Genomic DNA, 14,268 nt, shown 5'->3' with positions numbered 1-14,268 from the left:
CATAAGTTTTCTGTAAAGATACGAATAAAACCAACTCACCCGTCAAGTAAAACACAAGCAAGATCGGCATCTCTTTCTAGTTGAAGTTTGTCGCAAAGCTCTCTCCATCTAGAAAATGCTTTCTCTCCTCTTGTCCTAAACTCTTCTTGGTTTGTTTGGTTGGCCCGTGCGCTTACGTTTACGTGAGCTGTCCTTGTAGACAGAACCAGGGGCAGACGGTAAACAGTATTTGTCCATGACACTGTTGTCATGTGGTTTCTACGTCAGTAAAGGCGGTAATAAAGGGGAACTAACGTCACTGTTTAGAATGGGAATTTTCTCTTAATTTACAAGTACCGTATTTTTTGGACTATACGTAGCAACTGAGTATAAGTCTCATCAGTCCAAAAATACGTCATGATTAGGAAAAAAACAGAGAACCAAGAACCAAGAGAAAACATTACCGTCTCCAGCCGTGAGAGGGCGCTCTATGTCTACAGTGTAGAGTACAAGAGCACTGAGCTGCATAGAGCGCCCTCTCACGGCTGGAGACGGTAATGTTTTCTCCTGGTTCATTTCTCTCGGTTCATGTCAAATTAATTTTGATAAGTCGCACCTGACTATAAGTTGCAGGACCAGCCAAATTATTAGAAAACATTAGATATATTGTTAGTAAACAGCTGGACAAAATGTATAAAACTAACCTACTTTGTACTGCAAATATCTTACAAATTGTGTCTTTAATATATATATGTGTGTGTATTGGCACGATTGTTCAATTAATTAGCCAATTAGCAGTCTATTTTCAGCTCCTTAAAATAGCAATGCGCCTGAACACACCTCTTTTTTAGACCTGCATGCCCATGGGCGTACAAATTGGCACAAATACATTTGCTAATTAAACGACGTGGCGTTGGACAGGAAAACGGCACCGGACTGAAACTAGTAAACACATTTGCGCTGTGCCTTGCGTCGCATTGTGCCGGGTGTATGATAGGGCCCAAGGTATTTTGAAGAATTTTGGTAAACAAGTAGTTGCTGGAAGCCATAGAAGGACATGGCTAGCAGCAAATTTTTGGTTACCAGTATCTTCTCTCTTCAACATGCTCTAAGATAGAAAATTATGCAGGTTTGGAACGACTTGAGTGTGAATTTTCTTTTCATACTTTTTATTTTTGGGTGAACTATGCCTTTAAGTTTCAACAATATGCTGAAATTAACCAATCACCAGAGAGTTAATTTACACATTGAAATTTTAAGGACACACTACCAAAAACAAACAAATGAACAAAACTAAATTCTGACAGTTTGTTCTGCAAGAAACCTAGACTAAGATTAACGTGTATTACCAAATAAAGTGTAGAATAAAAAAGTGTTGAAATTTTTTTCAATAAGCCAGTGCTTTAAGGGATTGTTATTGAGTTATTGAGGGATATTGTATCTTCCTCTTATACGGGAAATACGTCTTAGCTGACCTTTCACCCCTTTTAAATATAGATGTTTTCGTCTTGGTGTTGTACTTCATGCTAAACCAGGAACTGCTTCATGTAAGGACTTCCTGATGTTTACTTGGAACTGATGCAGTGTCTCCATTAGCAGCTCCTCATGCCATCAGGATGTGTCCTGCTGCTCATGTGATGTATGACCTGTGTGTGTGTGTGTGTGTGTGTGTAGGGAGTGCTCGCAGGAAGTTGGTATGCACCATCTGTAATAAGAAGTGCTCATCCTCACTCAACCTGCAGGAACACCGCAAGGTCAGATCATCTCTCCATAAATCTCCTCTTATCGTTCATCCAGTTCATCTCTTCATATTTCTTACCTTTCACTTCATCTATTTTGGCTTTAATCTGTCTCCTCTGTCATGCCATCTATTCCTCTGTCCTTTTTCTGGCCCTGTCTCAAATGACACACTCAGCGCTTGCAGTGCTCCATACTTTTAGTCCGCACTTTTAGCACTAAAGGAATTACGCAAATCAGGTAATGGAATAAACATTTGGAAAAATCTAGCACTCAACACAATTTGCACCATGCAGTTCTCCATCTTGCAGGCTGGTTATGATTTGACATCCTGTCCACCAGTCCACCAGACTTGACTTGGTTCTTGAAAATATAAAAAGGGTTTACAGCCTGCTAATTGTGACGGGATAATACTGCTGCTGACATTAGCGAACAAAACACATTTATAAATCTGTTTCTGTATACATTTATTTACATTAAACAGAACTATATTTTCAAGTAAAAGTATGAAAATGCCAGTTCTGTCAAAACTGACAGTTCTGACTTTTTCCCCTCACAATTGAGTTTATATCTCACAATTCTTCTTTTCTCAAAATGTAGATATATACTGTATAAGTCTAATTCTGAGGAGAAAAAAAAGACCTATGAATTGCGAGTTCATATTTCTCAATTCTGACTTTATAATGGACATATTTCTTGTTATAAAGTCAGAATGTAAGTGTCTCAGATGAAGATCACAAGAGCAAAAATCCACATCAAGTTCACCATTTAGGACCTCATCTTTCGTATCTCGCTTAAGTTCTCAACTTCGTCTTTTCCTCTCTTTGGCTGCTGTCTGATCCATATATGTAATTCTGCCCTAGTCTGTTTCATTGTTTTTGAAAAGCTGGACAAAAATAAGAAACGTAGCCATCTTAGACTCTGCTTGGCTCTTGTATGCCGTCCATCTCTCTCTGTCTCTTAGCTGGAGATGGGCTTCATGTTGATGTTGTAAGGTTTTCCACTGGTGTGAGTGTGTACAGAAAAGTGGTCTTTTGTTTCACAACTCATCCCCGTGGCCCTTGTGAAATTTAAGAGTTGGGGAGTCCAGACGGCCCGACCTTCCTGCTGGCGTCAGGGTTCCTCTACAAAAAAACCAGAGGAATATCAAACAAATAGCTTCATCATCATCTCCAAATCACCACAAAAGTCTGTTAATGGTCCATTTATTCCTGGGAAGATTCATGGTTAGAGTGTGTGGGCGTCCTTTTCAATATATATCCCACGTTTTAGATTCTTTTCAGTGAAACCGCAATGCTAAACCTTGGCCGAACGAGTTGAAAGTGACAAATGAAGGTCATATGATTTTCTGACTGAAGGAGGTAGGTGAAGAACCACAATGCAGGTTTAATGTTCTCATGATTGGGATGTTCCCATTGCTCCACCAAACCAACATCTCTGTTTTGGCCTGAAGAATGCTATCATCACCCTCTTTGCCTAAACTTGACGTAAAACAGGCACTTCCTCCTGTCAGTGTTCACTCCTCCAGCGGTTATCAGCGCAGCTGTTCTGAGAGCGAGTCTTTCCAGTCACAGCTGTCCAGATTAGGCTTCACCTGGAAGAGAATCATCTGCGTTTGCTGCTGTGGTGGACATTTCTGATTGTTCGGAAATGCTATACAAAAAAAACTTTTGCAATACAAAGAAAGGATTTTTAGAAATGTTGGCCTACTGAAAAGTATGAACATGAAAAGTATGAGCATGTACAGCACTCAATACTCAGTTGGGGCTCCTTTTGCCTGAATGATTGCAGCAATGCGGCGTGGCATGGAGTCGATCAGTCTGTGGCACTGCTCAGGTGTTTTGAGAGCCCAGGTTGCACTGATAGTGGCCTTCAGCTCTTCTGCATATTGCATCTTCCTCTTCACAATACCACATAGATTTTCTATGGGTTAAGGTCATGCGAGTTTGCTGGCTAATTAAGAACAGGGATACCATGGTCCTTAAACCAGGTACTGGTAGCTTTGGCACTGTGTGCAGGTGCCAAGTCCTGTTCGAAAATTAAATCTGCGTCTCCATAAAGTTGGTCAGCAGCAGGAAGAATGAAGTGTTTTAAAACTTCCTGGTATATTGCTGCGTTGACCTTGGACCTCAGAAAACAGAGTCGACCAACACCAGCAGATAACATGGCACCACAAACCATCACTGACTGTGGAAACTTTACACTGGACCTCAAGCAACGTGGATTGTGCCTCTCCTCTCTTCCTCCAGACTCTGGGACCCTGATTTCCAAAGGAAATGCAAAATTTACTTTCATCAGAGAACATAACTGTGGACCACTCAGCAGCAGTCCAGTCCTTTTTGTCTTTAGCCGAGGCAAGATGCTTCTGATGCTGTCTGTTATTCAAAGAGTGGCTTGACACAAGGAATGTGACAGCTGAAACCCATGTTTTGCATACAACAAAACTGTGGACCACTCAGCAGCAGTCCAGTCCTTTTTGAAGCGAGACGCTACTGACTCTGTCTGTTGTTCAAGAGTGGCTTGACACAAGAATGCGAAGCTCAAACCCATGTCTTGCATACGTCTGTGTGTAGTGGTTCTTGAAGCACTGACTCCAGCTGCAGTCCACTCTTTGTGAATCTCCCACACATTTTTGAATGGGTTTTGTTTCACAATCCTCTACGGGGTGCAGTTATCCCTATTGCTTGTACACTTGTTTCTACCACATCTTTTCCTTCCCTTCCCTTCGCCTCTCTATTAATGTGCTTGGACACAGAGCTCTGTGAACACCCAGCCTCTTTTGCAATGACCTTTTGTGTCTTGCCCTCCTTGTGCAAGGTGTCAATGGTTGTCTTTTGACCACTTGACAACTGTCAAGTCTCCCCCATGATCGTGTAGCCTACAGAACTAGACTGAGAGACCATTTAAAGGCTTTGCAGGTGTTTTGAGTTAATCAGCTGATTAGAGTGTGGCACCAGGTGTCCTCAATATTGAACCTTTTCACAATATTCTAATTTTCTGAGATACTGAATTTAGGATTTTCCATAGTTGTCAGTTATAATCATCAAAATTAAAAGAAATAAAGATTTGAAAGATATCAGTCTGTGTGTAATGAATGAATATAATATATACGTTTCACTTTTTGAATGGAATTAGTGAAAGAAATCAACTTTTTGATGATATTCTAATTATATGATCAGCACCTGTAGTTATAGTTGGTTGAATATTATCTATCCATTTAGTATGACCCATAGCACGTGTACTTTCTGAACTCATCGATGAAAGAGTTTTAGCATCAGGTCTAACAAAAACTCCCCCACATCATGATGAATTTAAGTTTCGTTTCGGCAGAATTAAGTTTCAATCTCTGTGGCCTTACTTCATTTCCTGGGCTGCTCGTTATGCAAACACACAGTTTGGTCATGGGGCTTTTTCCTGATTTTCCATCCCTCTCCATCTTTGTCTTTGTAATAGATGTCCAGCCTTCCTTTTTTGCACTAGACCGTGTCCATCTGACTGCAGACCATCATACCAGCCGTGTCGTTTGGAAAGCCTGCTAATATAATTTGCTTTGTGAAAGTGGGGACTTGAAAGCTTCTCTTCCACATGCAGAAAGTTTCTCTATACGTTTATAAACTGGCATGATAATATTACAAGTGCCAAGCATTTCCCAGAAAACTAAGTCATTAGAGCTGTGAATGGAGCTTGTGGCTTTGTTCTCAGTACTTCAAGACATTTAGAGAAGATCTTAGAAATGACTTTCAGAGCATTGATAGAGCGGCATTTTTTTTTTATTAAATGACTTTACAAATTCAGATATATTCACAGTAGAGAAGAGTGGGGTAAGATGTGCCAGTTTTTATGTAAAAGAACAGTTCACCCAAAAATGAAACTTCTGTTATTTATTCACCCTCATGTTGTCCCAAACCCATAAGACATATGTTCATATTTGAAAAAATGAACAAATATTTTTCAAGATATTTTTAACGAAAACTTAGCGATATCTGCAGCTCCACTGAAAGTCCATTAAACCACAACTTTGATGCTTCAAAAAGTTCATTAAAAACACACAAGTACAGTTGAGCTTGTGTTTATCGTATTTGATGTGCTCTATTCATTTGTGTTGATTAATGTTTACGTGTGAGTAATAGCATACATTCAATTTGTTCATCATATAAAGTGATCATGTATCTTAAGAAGACTTTTTACAATGTCTTCATTAACTTCTTAAAGCATTCAAGTTTTGGTGTAGAGGACTTTCAATGGAGGCACAGAAATCTCAGGTTTGATTAAAATAAAATACAAATATTATGAAGAGTCCAGGTGCATCTTGATACCACTTTACCCACTGACACATCTTACCCCTCCCTGCCCTGTGTACGTTTTTTTAGACGCTCTCACAGATGATGTTTAAACATAATATTTACTTGACATCTTAACATTTTAACGAAACCGAATTAGAAGGAACCATCGCTGCAAAGAGGGCACTGGAAAAATCCATCAGATTTATAGTTAGGGCACAGTTTTGTCATATAAAACTTCAGTTAGTGTTTAATTGGAGGATTACTTTGTGTAAAACCACACTTTTTTATACAGTGCTACTAATTGCACTAGAATTACAGTAACTCTCAGAAAGCAATTTCAAGTATCACAGCTTTTCCAGAAACAACCTGTTCGATATTAGTAGAAGTAGTTAGTATGAAACAAGAAAATAATAGCACACACTCCTAGAATGCTGTAACACTACTGAATCAGCTCATTCTTAGAGTTTCATTCTAAAACGATTTAGTTAAATTGAGCTATAACTCAGTAGTGTTCATGCCTCTTTAAATGGCTTCAGTATAGGTGGCAACTCTATGTTTGTAGTTCGTAGTGTAGCCAACTATGTTTCAAAAGAGTTAGAAGCTTCAAACTTCTAAGAATTTAAAGTAGTTAAACTAAATTATTAGAAGCGTGTAGCTCAGGAATATAGTGTTTCAAAGTACTTCAACATTGGTTTTACATCAAGCACTGTGACACATGTGGCGTGTTGTTTTCATCATACTGGATGAAGTAGCAGAGAATATATGACAGTTTTATTATGGCACGTTTGCAGTTTTCAACAGAAACTGACTGGAGAGAGTTCACAGTAATTTGTACGTCCTGATTCCCTGTGAGAAGTCGGACTGAAATGAACAGATGAACTGAAATGTGAACATTTATTAGCTGACTTGTGTTACTCAAAACCGATCAGACGTTTAATTACATTTCCATCTGTCTGTGTGTGTTGTCCTTTGTGAATTGGGTTAAGGATTATTTTCAAGGTCACACACCAAGAACAGGCAACTAAATCCCACCCAAGAGTTCAACAATCACCCTCAACGGTCCAATAAAAGACCTCAGATGTGTTCTGGTCATTACGTTCATATACTGAGCATTCGATTCTGGTCTGGGTTGTCCGTTTGTTGTACTTTGTGGTTACTAAACACAATTGGTGACACTGAAAGTTCGCCGTTTGAAAAAGTTGTTTTTCTTAAAGGATCCTCATGTTATTTCAAATTCGTTTTTTTTTTTGTCTTTTTTTTTTTTTTTTGAGAAATGCCTCAATGTTTTAATTTCTCCATACAATGGACTTTAATGGTAACCAAAATTGGTGGGTTACTAGCTTTCTTTGAAATACCTTCCTCTGTGTTTCGCAAAAGAAAGAAAGTAATACATGTTTGAAGCGACATTAGCGTGATTCAACAATACCAGAAAATTCCTTTTTCAGCTTTACAGTATTTTGTCATTTTTGTATTTTCAGGTTCATGAGATATTTGACTGTACTGACTGCGATAAAAAGTTCATCTCCACGAATCAGTTGAAGCGACACATGATCACACACTCTGGTAAAGAACATGCACTCACATACAAATAATTCCAACCGTAAAAACGAGTATTCTGAGATGGTGTTGGTTCGTTATTTGTGACGTGTGTGTAGAAAAGCGTCCGTACACCTGTGACATCTGCAGCCGGAGCTTCAAGCGTCTGGATCAGGCCACGGCTCACAAGATCATCCACAGTGAGGATAAACCGTACAAGTGTAAGCTGTGCTGGAAGGAGTTCGCCCACCGCAATGTCTACAAGAACCACAAAAAGGTACTGATCAGTGTGTGTGTGTGTGTTCTTGATGTCTTGAGAGGCCTTCGTTTGTTCCAGTTTCAAAGGAAAGACAGATGGTTGGATGGACAGAGAGACTGACAGATTTTTGACCAAATAAACTGCTGTCATCTTATCTTAACGGCGATCTGGAGCCCAATCAGCCACTGTGGAGCCTAATCAAAACCTTCAGCCTAACCATGACCTGGAATGACACCGTGCGACCCCTGACCTTTACACCCTGCAGATGGCATTAACCCCAAAACCCCACACAGCTCTGAACAGAGAGTGTGTGAAATAAAGAAAAGAGCACAGAAATCAACGTTCAGATCTAGAAGGATAATATTTGCTTGCTTAACAAATGACTTCAGTCTTTCGTTTAGAAAGTAAATATGAAAACTCTTTTGCTTTCTGCTGATTTGACCAAGGAAACTTAACATTCACTACATTTTTTGGTTTTGAACTAAATACGAATGCCACTTTGCTTGTACAACTACAATGGAGGGGCCAAAATCTGCCAGTTTCTGATCTTACAAATCATAATTTGTGCTTTGAAGATGAATGAAAGTCTTATAGGTTTGGAGCAATGCGAGGGTGAGTGAATGAAGACAGAAAAAAAACCTATTTTCATTCTAAGATTTCAGCGTTCCCCTATAGCCACATTTAATGGCCACTGGTTTGAGAACCGCTGTTCTAGGTCTTTGCCCGGTGGTTTCTCGGGGGTTCTGCGTGGTTCATTTGTGGTTAATACAACCCGAGTCAATATCGTCCACCAAAGAAAACCTGAAGTCTGAAGTAAAACCAACCTCAACAAGCCTCTGATATATGTCACATTACAGAAGTTTATTCATCTTATAAGAAAACACTTCTCTGAGCTGTTTTTCTGTCTGCAGACTCATTCGGAGGAGAGGCCCTTCCAGTGTGAGGAGTGTAAGGCCCTGTTCCGCACCCCGTTCTCCTTACAGCGCCACCTCCTCATTCATACCAGTAAGTGTGTGTGTGTGTATCAGACACAACGCTCCAAACACACATGCTGCACGAGTGCACTGTGTTTGTGCCGTTACTCGTGAGTAAATGTGAGCAGCTCAGAGTATCCTGACACTCAAATCAGACCGGGTCCAGACAGACACGCGCCTCTCCATCGGCCCCCAGCGCCCCCTGAACCCTGGGCTCTGTGTCTGCGGGTGCAGGGGCTCACGGAGCCGACTGGTCCGGGCCGGAGGGACCTCAGCGCTGCTTTGCCCAGTCTAGACTGATCACACGGAGATTATTGAGCTAGAGGAATTTCCTGCTGTCCTCCCCAGAGACTCTCTCTCTCTCTCTCTCTCTCTCTCTCACACACACACACACACACACACACACACACACACACACACACTCTTTCATGTATCTGTAGGCCGGGGTTAGGCAGAAAGAAACAAAGTGTTGTGTGGGTTTAGATTTGTGTGTGGTAACTCTGATCTGTGCTGTTTTTACAGTGTGTGTGTGTGTGTGTGTGTGTGTGTGTGTGTGTGTGTGTGTGATCACTTACAGCCCACTGTGACATAATCTGATCCATCTGTGTCAATATTTGGTTATGAAATAAAGCTGTTTTTGTGACTTATCTACTAAACACACATTATCGTTTTTAAAAGGCCCGAGTGGCTCAGTAGGGTGAGTCTTCTACAAACATTTCACAAACACCCATTGTGTGTGTGTGTGTGTGTGTGGGCGTGTTTTTGTGACAGGACAACTCTGTATAATGGAATGGGTATGACACAGGTATTACAAGGAAAGGGTGACTTATGAGGACATAACCCATGTCCCCATTTTTCAAAACACTTATAAATCATACAGAATGAGTTTTTTTGAGAAAGTAAAAATGCACAAAGTTTCCTGTGAGGGTTAGGGTTAGGTGTAGGGTTGGTGTAGGGCCATAGAATATACAGTTTGTACAGTATAAAAACCATTACACCTATGGGATGAACACACTTTTCACAAAAACAAACGTGTGTGTGTTTATAGTTTAGGTCTTCATGAGGGCCTTTTTGCGTAGCATCTTATAGACTTTTAGCTAAGCTGTACAGATCAACTAATCGAATCTAATGAATGCAATGCACGCATACGGCCAGATGCACAAATCAGACCCTCCCACCTCTGTAATAAGCACAGAGATGTTAGTCCCTTCCGAATTGGTACATGAAAATCACAGATGTCAGGTGGTAAGAATCACTACTCAAACGTTCTTTAGAAAACTAGTCCCATCCGAATAGTGCTTATGATATATTCATCTGTTTCAGTCGGTTCCATCAGCAGGGCAGAGTAATGATGGTGAATACAAACCACAACGGACTGCAAACTCACATTTAGATCTGACTCAACTCTACCCATGTTACATACAGCAGTCCAGTTAATGAAGTGATGTGGAGAGAAATGCTGCTCAGAGAGACATGGGGACATATCTGATGTGGAGTGAGATCTTGGACCAGCTGCCAGAAATGTCTTGATGCAGAATGCTGTTGGTGGCCGTAGCTGCTCTGTACCAGGAGCTATCCATCTATACAGAACGGCATACCCAGTTCCTTACAAGAAGACAGCACACCACCTAATGGGCTCTGAAATGTGTCCAAATACCAGCAAAACCACCTCAAGAATAAAGAGATTCACTGGTATGGAAAAGAAGGAAGATTAAGATCTCATGTGATGACAAGGCTGGTATAGCCTCCTGCGTGCTCATTCATTTACAGACTCTGTTCTTAGTCCAGGTTTTTATAACCCTGCGTTCAGTCTGTTCTGCTGGTGATTAGATGCGGTGACGTGTTGGACTCGATTCAGCCATTTATAGAGCAGAACTAGAGTTTTGGCACAGCCTCTGCGTGTTTGTTACAGAAGCCATTGTTTGAGCAGCCATAGAGGTTTTCACAGCACATATTTACGTTTTTTGGTGTACGATTTTGTGGGATTTGAAGAAGATCAACAGACTCCCATCTTCTGAAAAGAATAGTGACCTCTTCTGAGAGACAAACATTTAACCTGATCTTTTATCACTGCTCTTTAAACTCTCCATCTTCCAAAACAACAGGAAAAAGAGGGCTGACACCCCTTTCTTCTGAAGATAATTAAAGATAATGGGACCATTTTTTTGACTCTCAGGGCAGCAAAGAGGGTTTGGACATAAAGCGAGTCCCTGTTAAGCTGCGCTCTTAAATGTGGGACAATGTCTGTGACCGTTCTTCTAAAGTTCGGCGTCTCACAGGGAGTCCAGGTGTGATGCTTGAATCACCGTTGGTGCTGTGCCTGCAATCATGTGCCTCTTCTGCTCTTCTCCATCCAGGTGAGAGAACGTTTAAGTGCGACCAGTGTGACGCCACCTTCAAGCGCAAGGACACACTCAACGTGCACATTCAGGTCGTACACGATGGCCACAAGAAGTACAAGTGTGACCTGTGTGAGAAGGCTTTCGTCACGCCATCTGTGCTCAAGAGCCACAAGAAGGTGAGTTCAGAACCAGAGACGTTTGGTACGGAGTAAAATCCAATATCTCGTGTGTGTCAAAACACTTTTCATATTTGTATCATAAGCTGACTCTCTGCAGAAGGCTTTGACATTTTGAAACTCTAGTCAAAAAGCTGCTTGGTTTGAGAGTGACTTGTGTTTGAGTTGTGCTTCATATATCATTACATTATTGACAATAGACAATTATACTATTTTGACTGAGAATTTAAACCAAACTGCACCTGAATACTGTCAGCTCTGTGCAGCATTTTAAAACATTTACATCATTTCCAGATATTCCCCTCAAATCAGATTTCATTTTGATCTGGGCATGAGTTTGCGTGCTCATACTTTTGTATAGTTGGTCCAGAAATTAAATGTAAAAAAATAAATAATAATAATCTGTTATTTAATTTAATTTAATTTAATTTTACAATCCTGATTGGTTAATCGTGACATCCTGTCTTTAAAGACCACCTGTTTATAACATAGCTGAGCTAGTTTAACATATCTTTTTAATTACTCTGCGCTGATTTTTCACATAATATAATAACTCATTTATTTTCCAAGCAGCTATGAAATAAGCATAATGTACAATCTGAGCAGAGCAATCAAGATGCCTCCACTTACATATTGGGGTGAAAAATTACAGTTTGTGAAATTCGCTTAATGTTTATGCTTTATGGAACAATTTCAATATAAAAAACAGTTTTGCTCTTTTCTAATATAAGTTGTAAAACCTATATTTATTTTTTCAGCCGAAGTTAGCTCACATATAATCCAGCCCAGTAATGTTTCCAGTATGTGTTTTCTCACGCACGGTGAAACTGAATTCCACAATCATCTTATATCTTGAATATTCTGCACATTGTATAACTCTCCAATCATAACGGAGCACAGCTCGATTATGATTTATTGCCCCATCCACACAGAGGATGATTGTATTCACATGTCATCAACTTCATATTCAATTTCATCTCCGATTCATACTTCAGTTAAAGCACTTAATGTGAACAGCGCACAGTGACACCAAACTCCTATACAAGTTTAACGCCGCGTATGTGATTACAGTTGAGATAGCATGGGCTGAATTTGACATTGTGTTATCTAATTTCAGACAGGACTGAAATGTGACCTGCTGCTGGCACAAGAGTAAAGAAAATGTATCATATTCAATTACTTTTTGACAGAGTGACGAGAATAGAGGCCCAGCCGTATTTCAGAGACCCCATCACTGATATGATACTCTTAAACAGTAGCTATTGTGATCATGAAATCAAAATCGAGTCCTCTATCCAGAATAATGCTTTCTCCAGTCAACCAAGGCTGTAAAGGTGTGATCACATCTACCATTGTTTGGGGAGTCTAGCCATTTTAATAGGAATCCACACAATACAGATGTTGTGTGAGGGCAAAAGATTTCCAGATGCAGATTTTGCTGCTTTATTTGAATGTGATCTCTGTGTGTACGATTCATCAGTGCATATTATTCAAATGATCAGTTTTCATAATCTTTTAAACAATCGTAACAACAGCCTTGCCATTGGGAAGGACTTTCATTCGAGCATGACCAAGAACACACGGGTGGGGAACATGTTTAAACACAAAAAGCATAGCTAAACATATTTCACTTATTTTACAGTGCAATATAAAAGAATAGAGAACCAAAAATTAAATTGCAATCATTTATTGATTCTCGTGTTATTTCAGGACCCCTATGAAAGACCTCGCTACAGAATATCTGCTTCTCCTCACAGAGAATGAATGGGAGTGAAGCTTTGGGTGAACTATTCCTCAGTTTGACACACACAGAGTCATGATAGAGGGATTCTGGGCTTTTACTGGGCTTTACTTGACATTTTAAGCCAAAAGCTCTTTTATATACGCTCATGTGTGTGACTGTTCTCACCACCTAAGAGGTTTACGCAAAGTATAATATACACAAGTCAGCTGGCCTGATTATCACATAATAATATATAATATATAATATATGTGTGTGTGTGTGTGTGTGTATGCATATATATGTCTCTTATTCACACTGCATTTATTTGATAAAATACTGTAATTTAAAAAAAAAATACATTTAAAATAACAATTTAAAATAACTTTTCTATTTGAATAAATTGTAAAATTTAAATGTATTTATTAAATGTAAAGCTGTATTTTCAGCATTCAGTGATTACAATTTTTAATCAAATTAATTACATGATGTGATGAATAATTAATCTAATTAATCGCACATCAAATTTGGAGAAATTACTCTGAAAAGATGATTTAAAGTCATTGTTGTGCAAAGCATCCAACAGAGATTACAAAAAGTAAGTTCAGCAAGAAATAATTTGTTTGGTAAAATGTATTATACTCTTTTGGACCATGTGAGTAAATGATGACAGAATTAGCATTTTTGGTTGGGTGAACTATAACTCTAATCATTCAGCCTAAAGCTGGTGTGATGTTTCTTAACTATGTGATGTAAATATTAGACATGATCTCAAACGGGCGTTTTGCCCCATATCTTGAATTTTAGAGATATTCTTTAATGCTCTGCCTCATATTAGTCCTTATTTTTCTTTTTTTTCAGGATTTATGATGAATAGAACAGCATTAGTTTGAAACAGGAATCTTTATTGCAATGACTTGTCACTTTTGAACAATTTAATCTGATCAATATCCATGATAAATACAAATATTTATTTAATTTGCTTTTAATTAATTATTAAATGATTTAAAAGCAAGATACGAAAAAGATATGAAAGCTATGAAACTAGTACGGTATATTACAATTATTTTACTGCAAAATGCTACGATTGGCCAATCAGAATGAAGCATTGCAGGAAGCTGTGTAATAATCAAAGACATTTCAGTCATACTACAGTCAAAAATAGGACTGTTGAAGTGTTTTCCGTAATGTTAAGTGCCGTGTCCAGCTCTGTGACACAAACACATCCCAATCTAATGCTACACAGACTCATCTGGTGGACA

General features: G+C 39.2%; 1 protein-coding gene across 1 annotated transcript in view; it reads left to right on the top strand.

The window, feature by feature from the left end:
• LOC113068643 (PR domain containing 5) overlaps nt 1-14,268 on the top strand; it is a 59,466-nt gene that overhangs the window by 13,746 nt on the left and 31,452 nt on the right. The window contains exons 8-12 of the mRNA XM_026241433.1: nt 1,654-1,733; nt 7,478-7,562; nt 7,655-7,812; nt 8,706-8,799; nt 11,126-11,286. Of these exons, the coding sequence (XP_026097218.1) occupies nt 1,654-1,733; nt 7,478-7,562; nt 7,655-7,812; nt 8,706-8,799; nt 11,126-11,286 (578 nt within the window). The remainder of the gene's footprint in view (nt 1-1,653; nt 1,734-7,477; nt 7,563-7,654; nt 7,813-8,705; nt 8,800-11,125; nt 11,287-14,268) is intronic.

The sequence above is a fragment of the Carassius auratus genome, linkage group LG48F (assembly GCF_003368295.1).
Source record: "Carassius auratus strain Wakin linkage group LG48F, ASM336829v1, whole genome shotgun sequence".
In the NCBI taxonomy this organism is placed as follows: Eukaryota; Metazoa; Chordata; class Actinopteri; order Cypriniformes; family Cyprinidae; genus Carassius; species Carassius auratus.
Note: the sequence above shows the minus strand (reverse complement) of the source record. Positions and strands in the feature narration are given on the sequence as shown.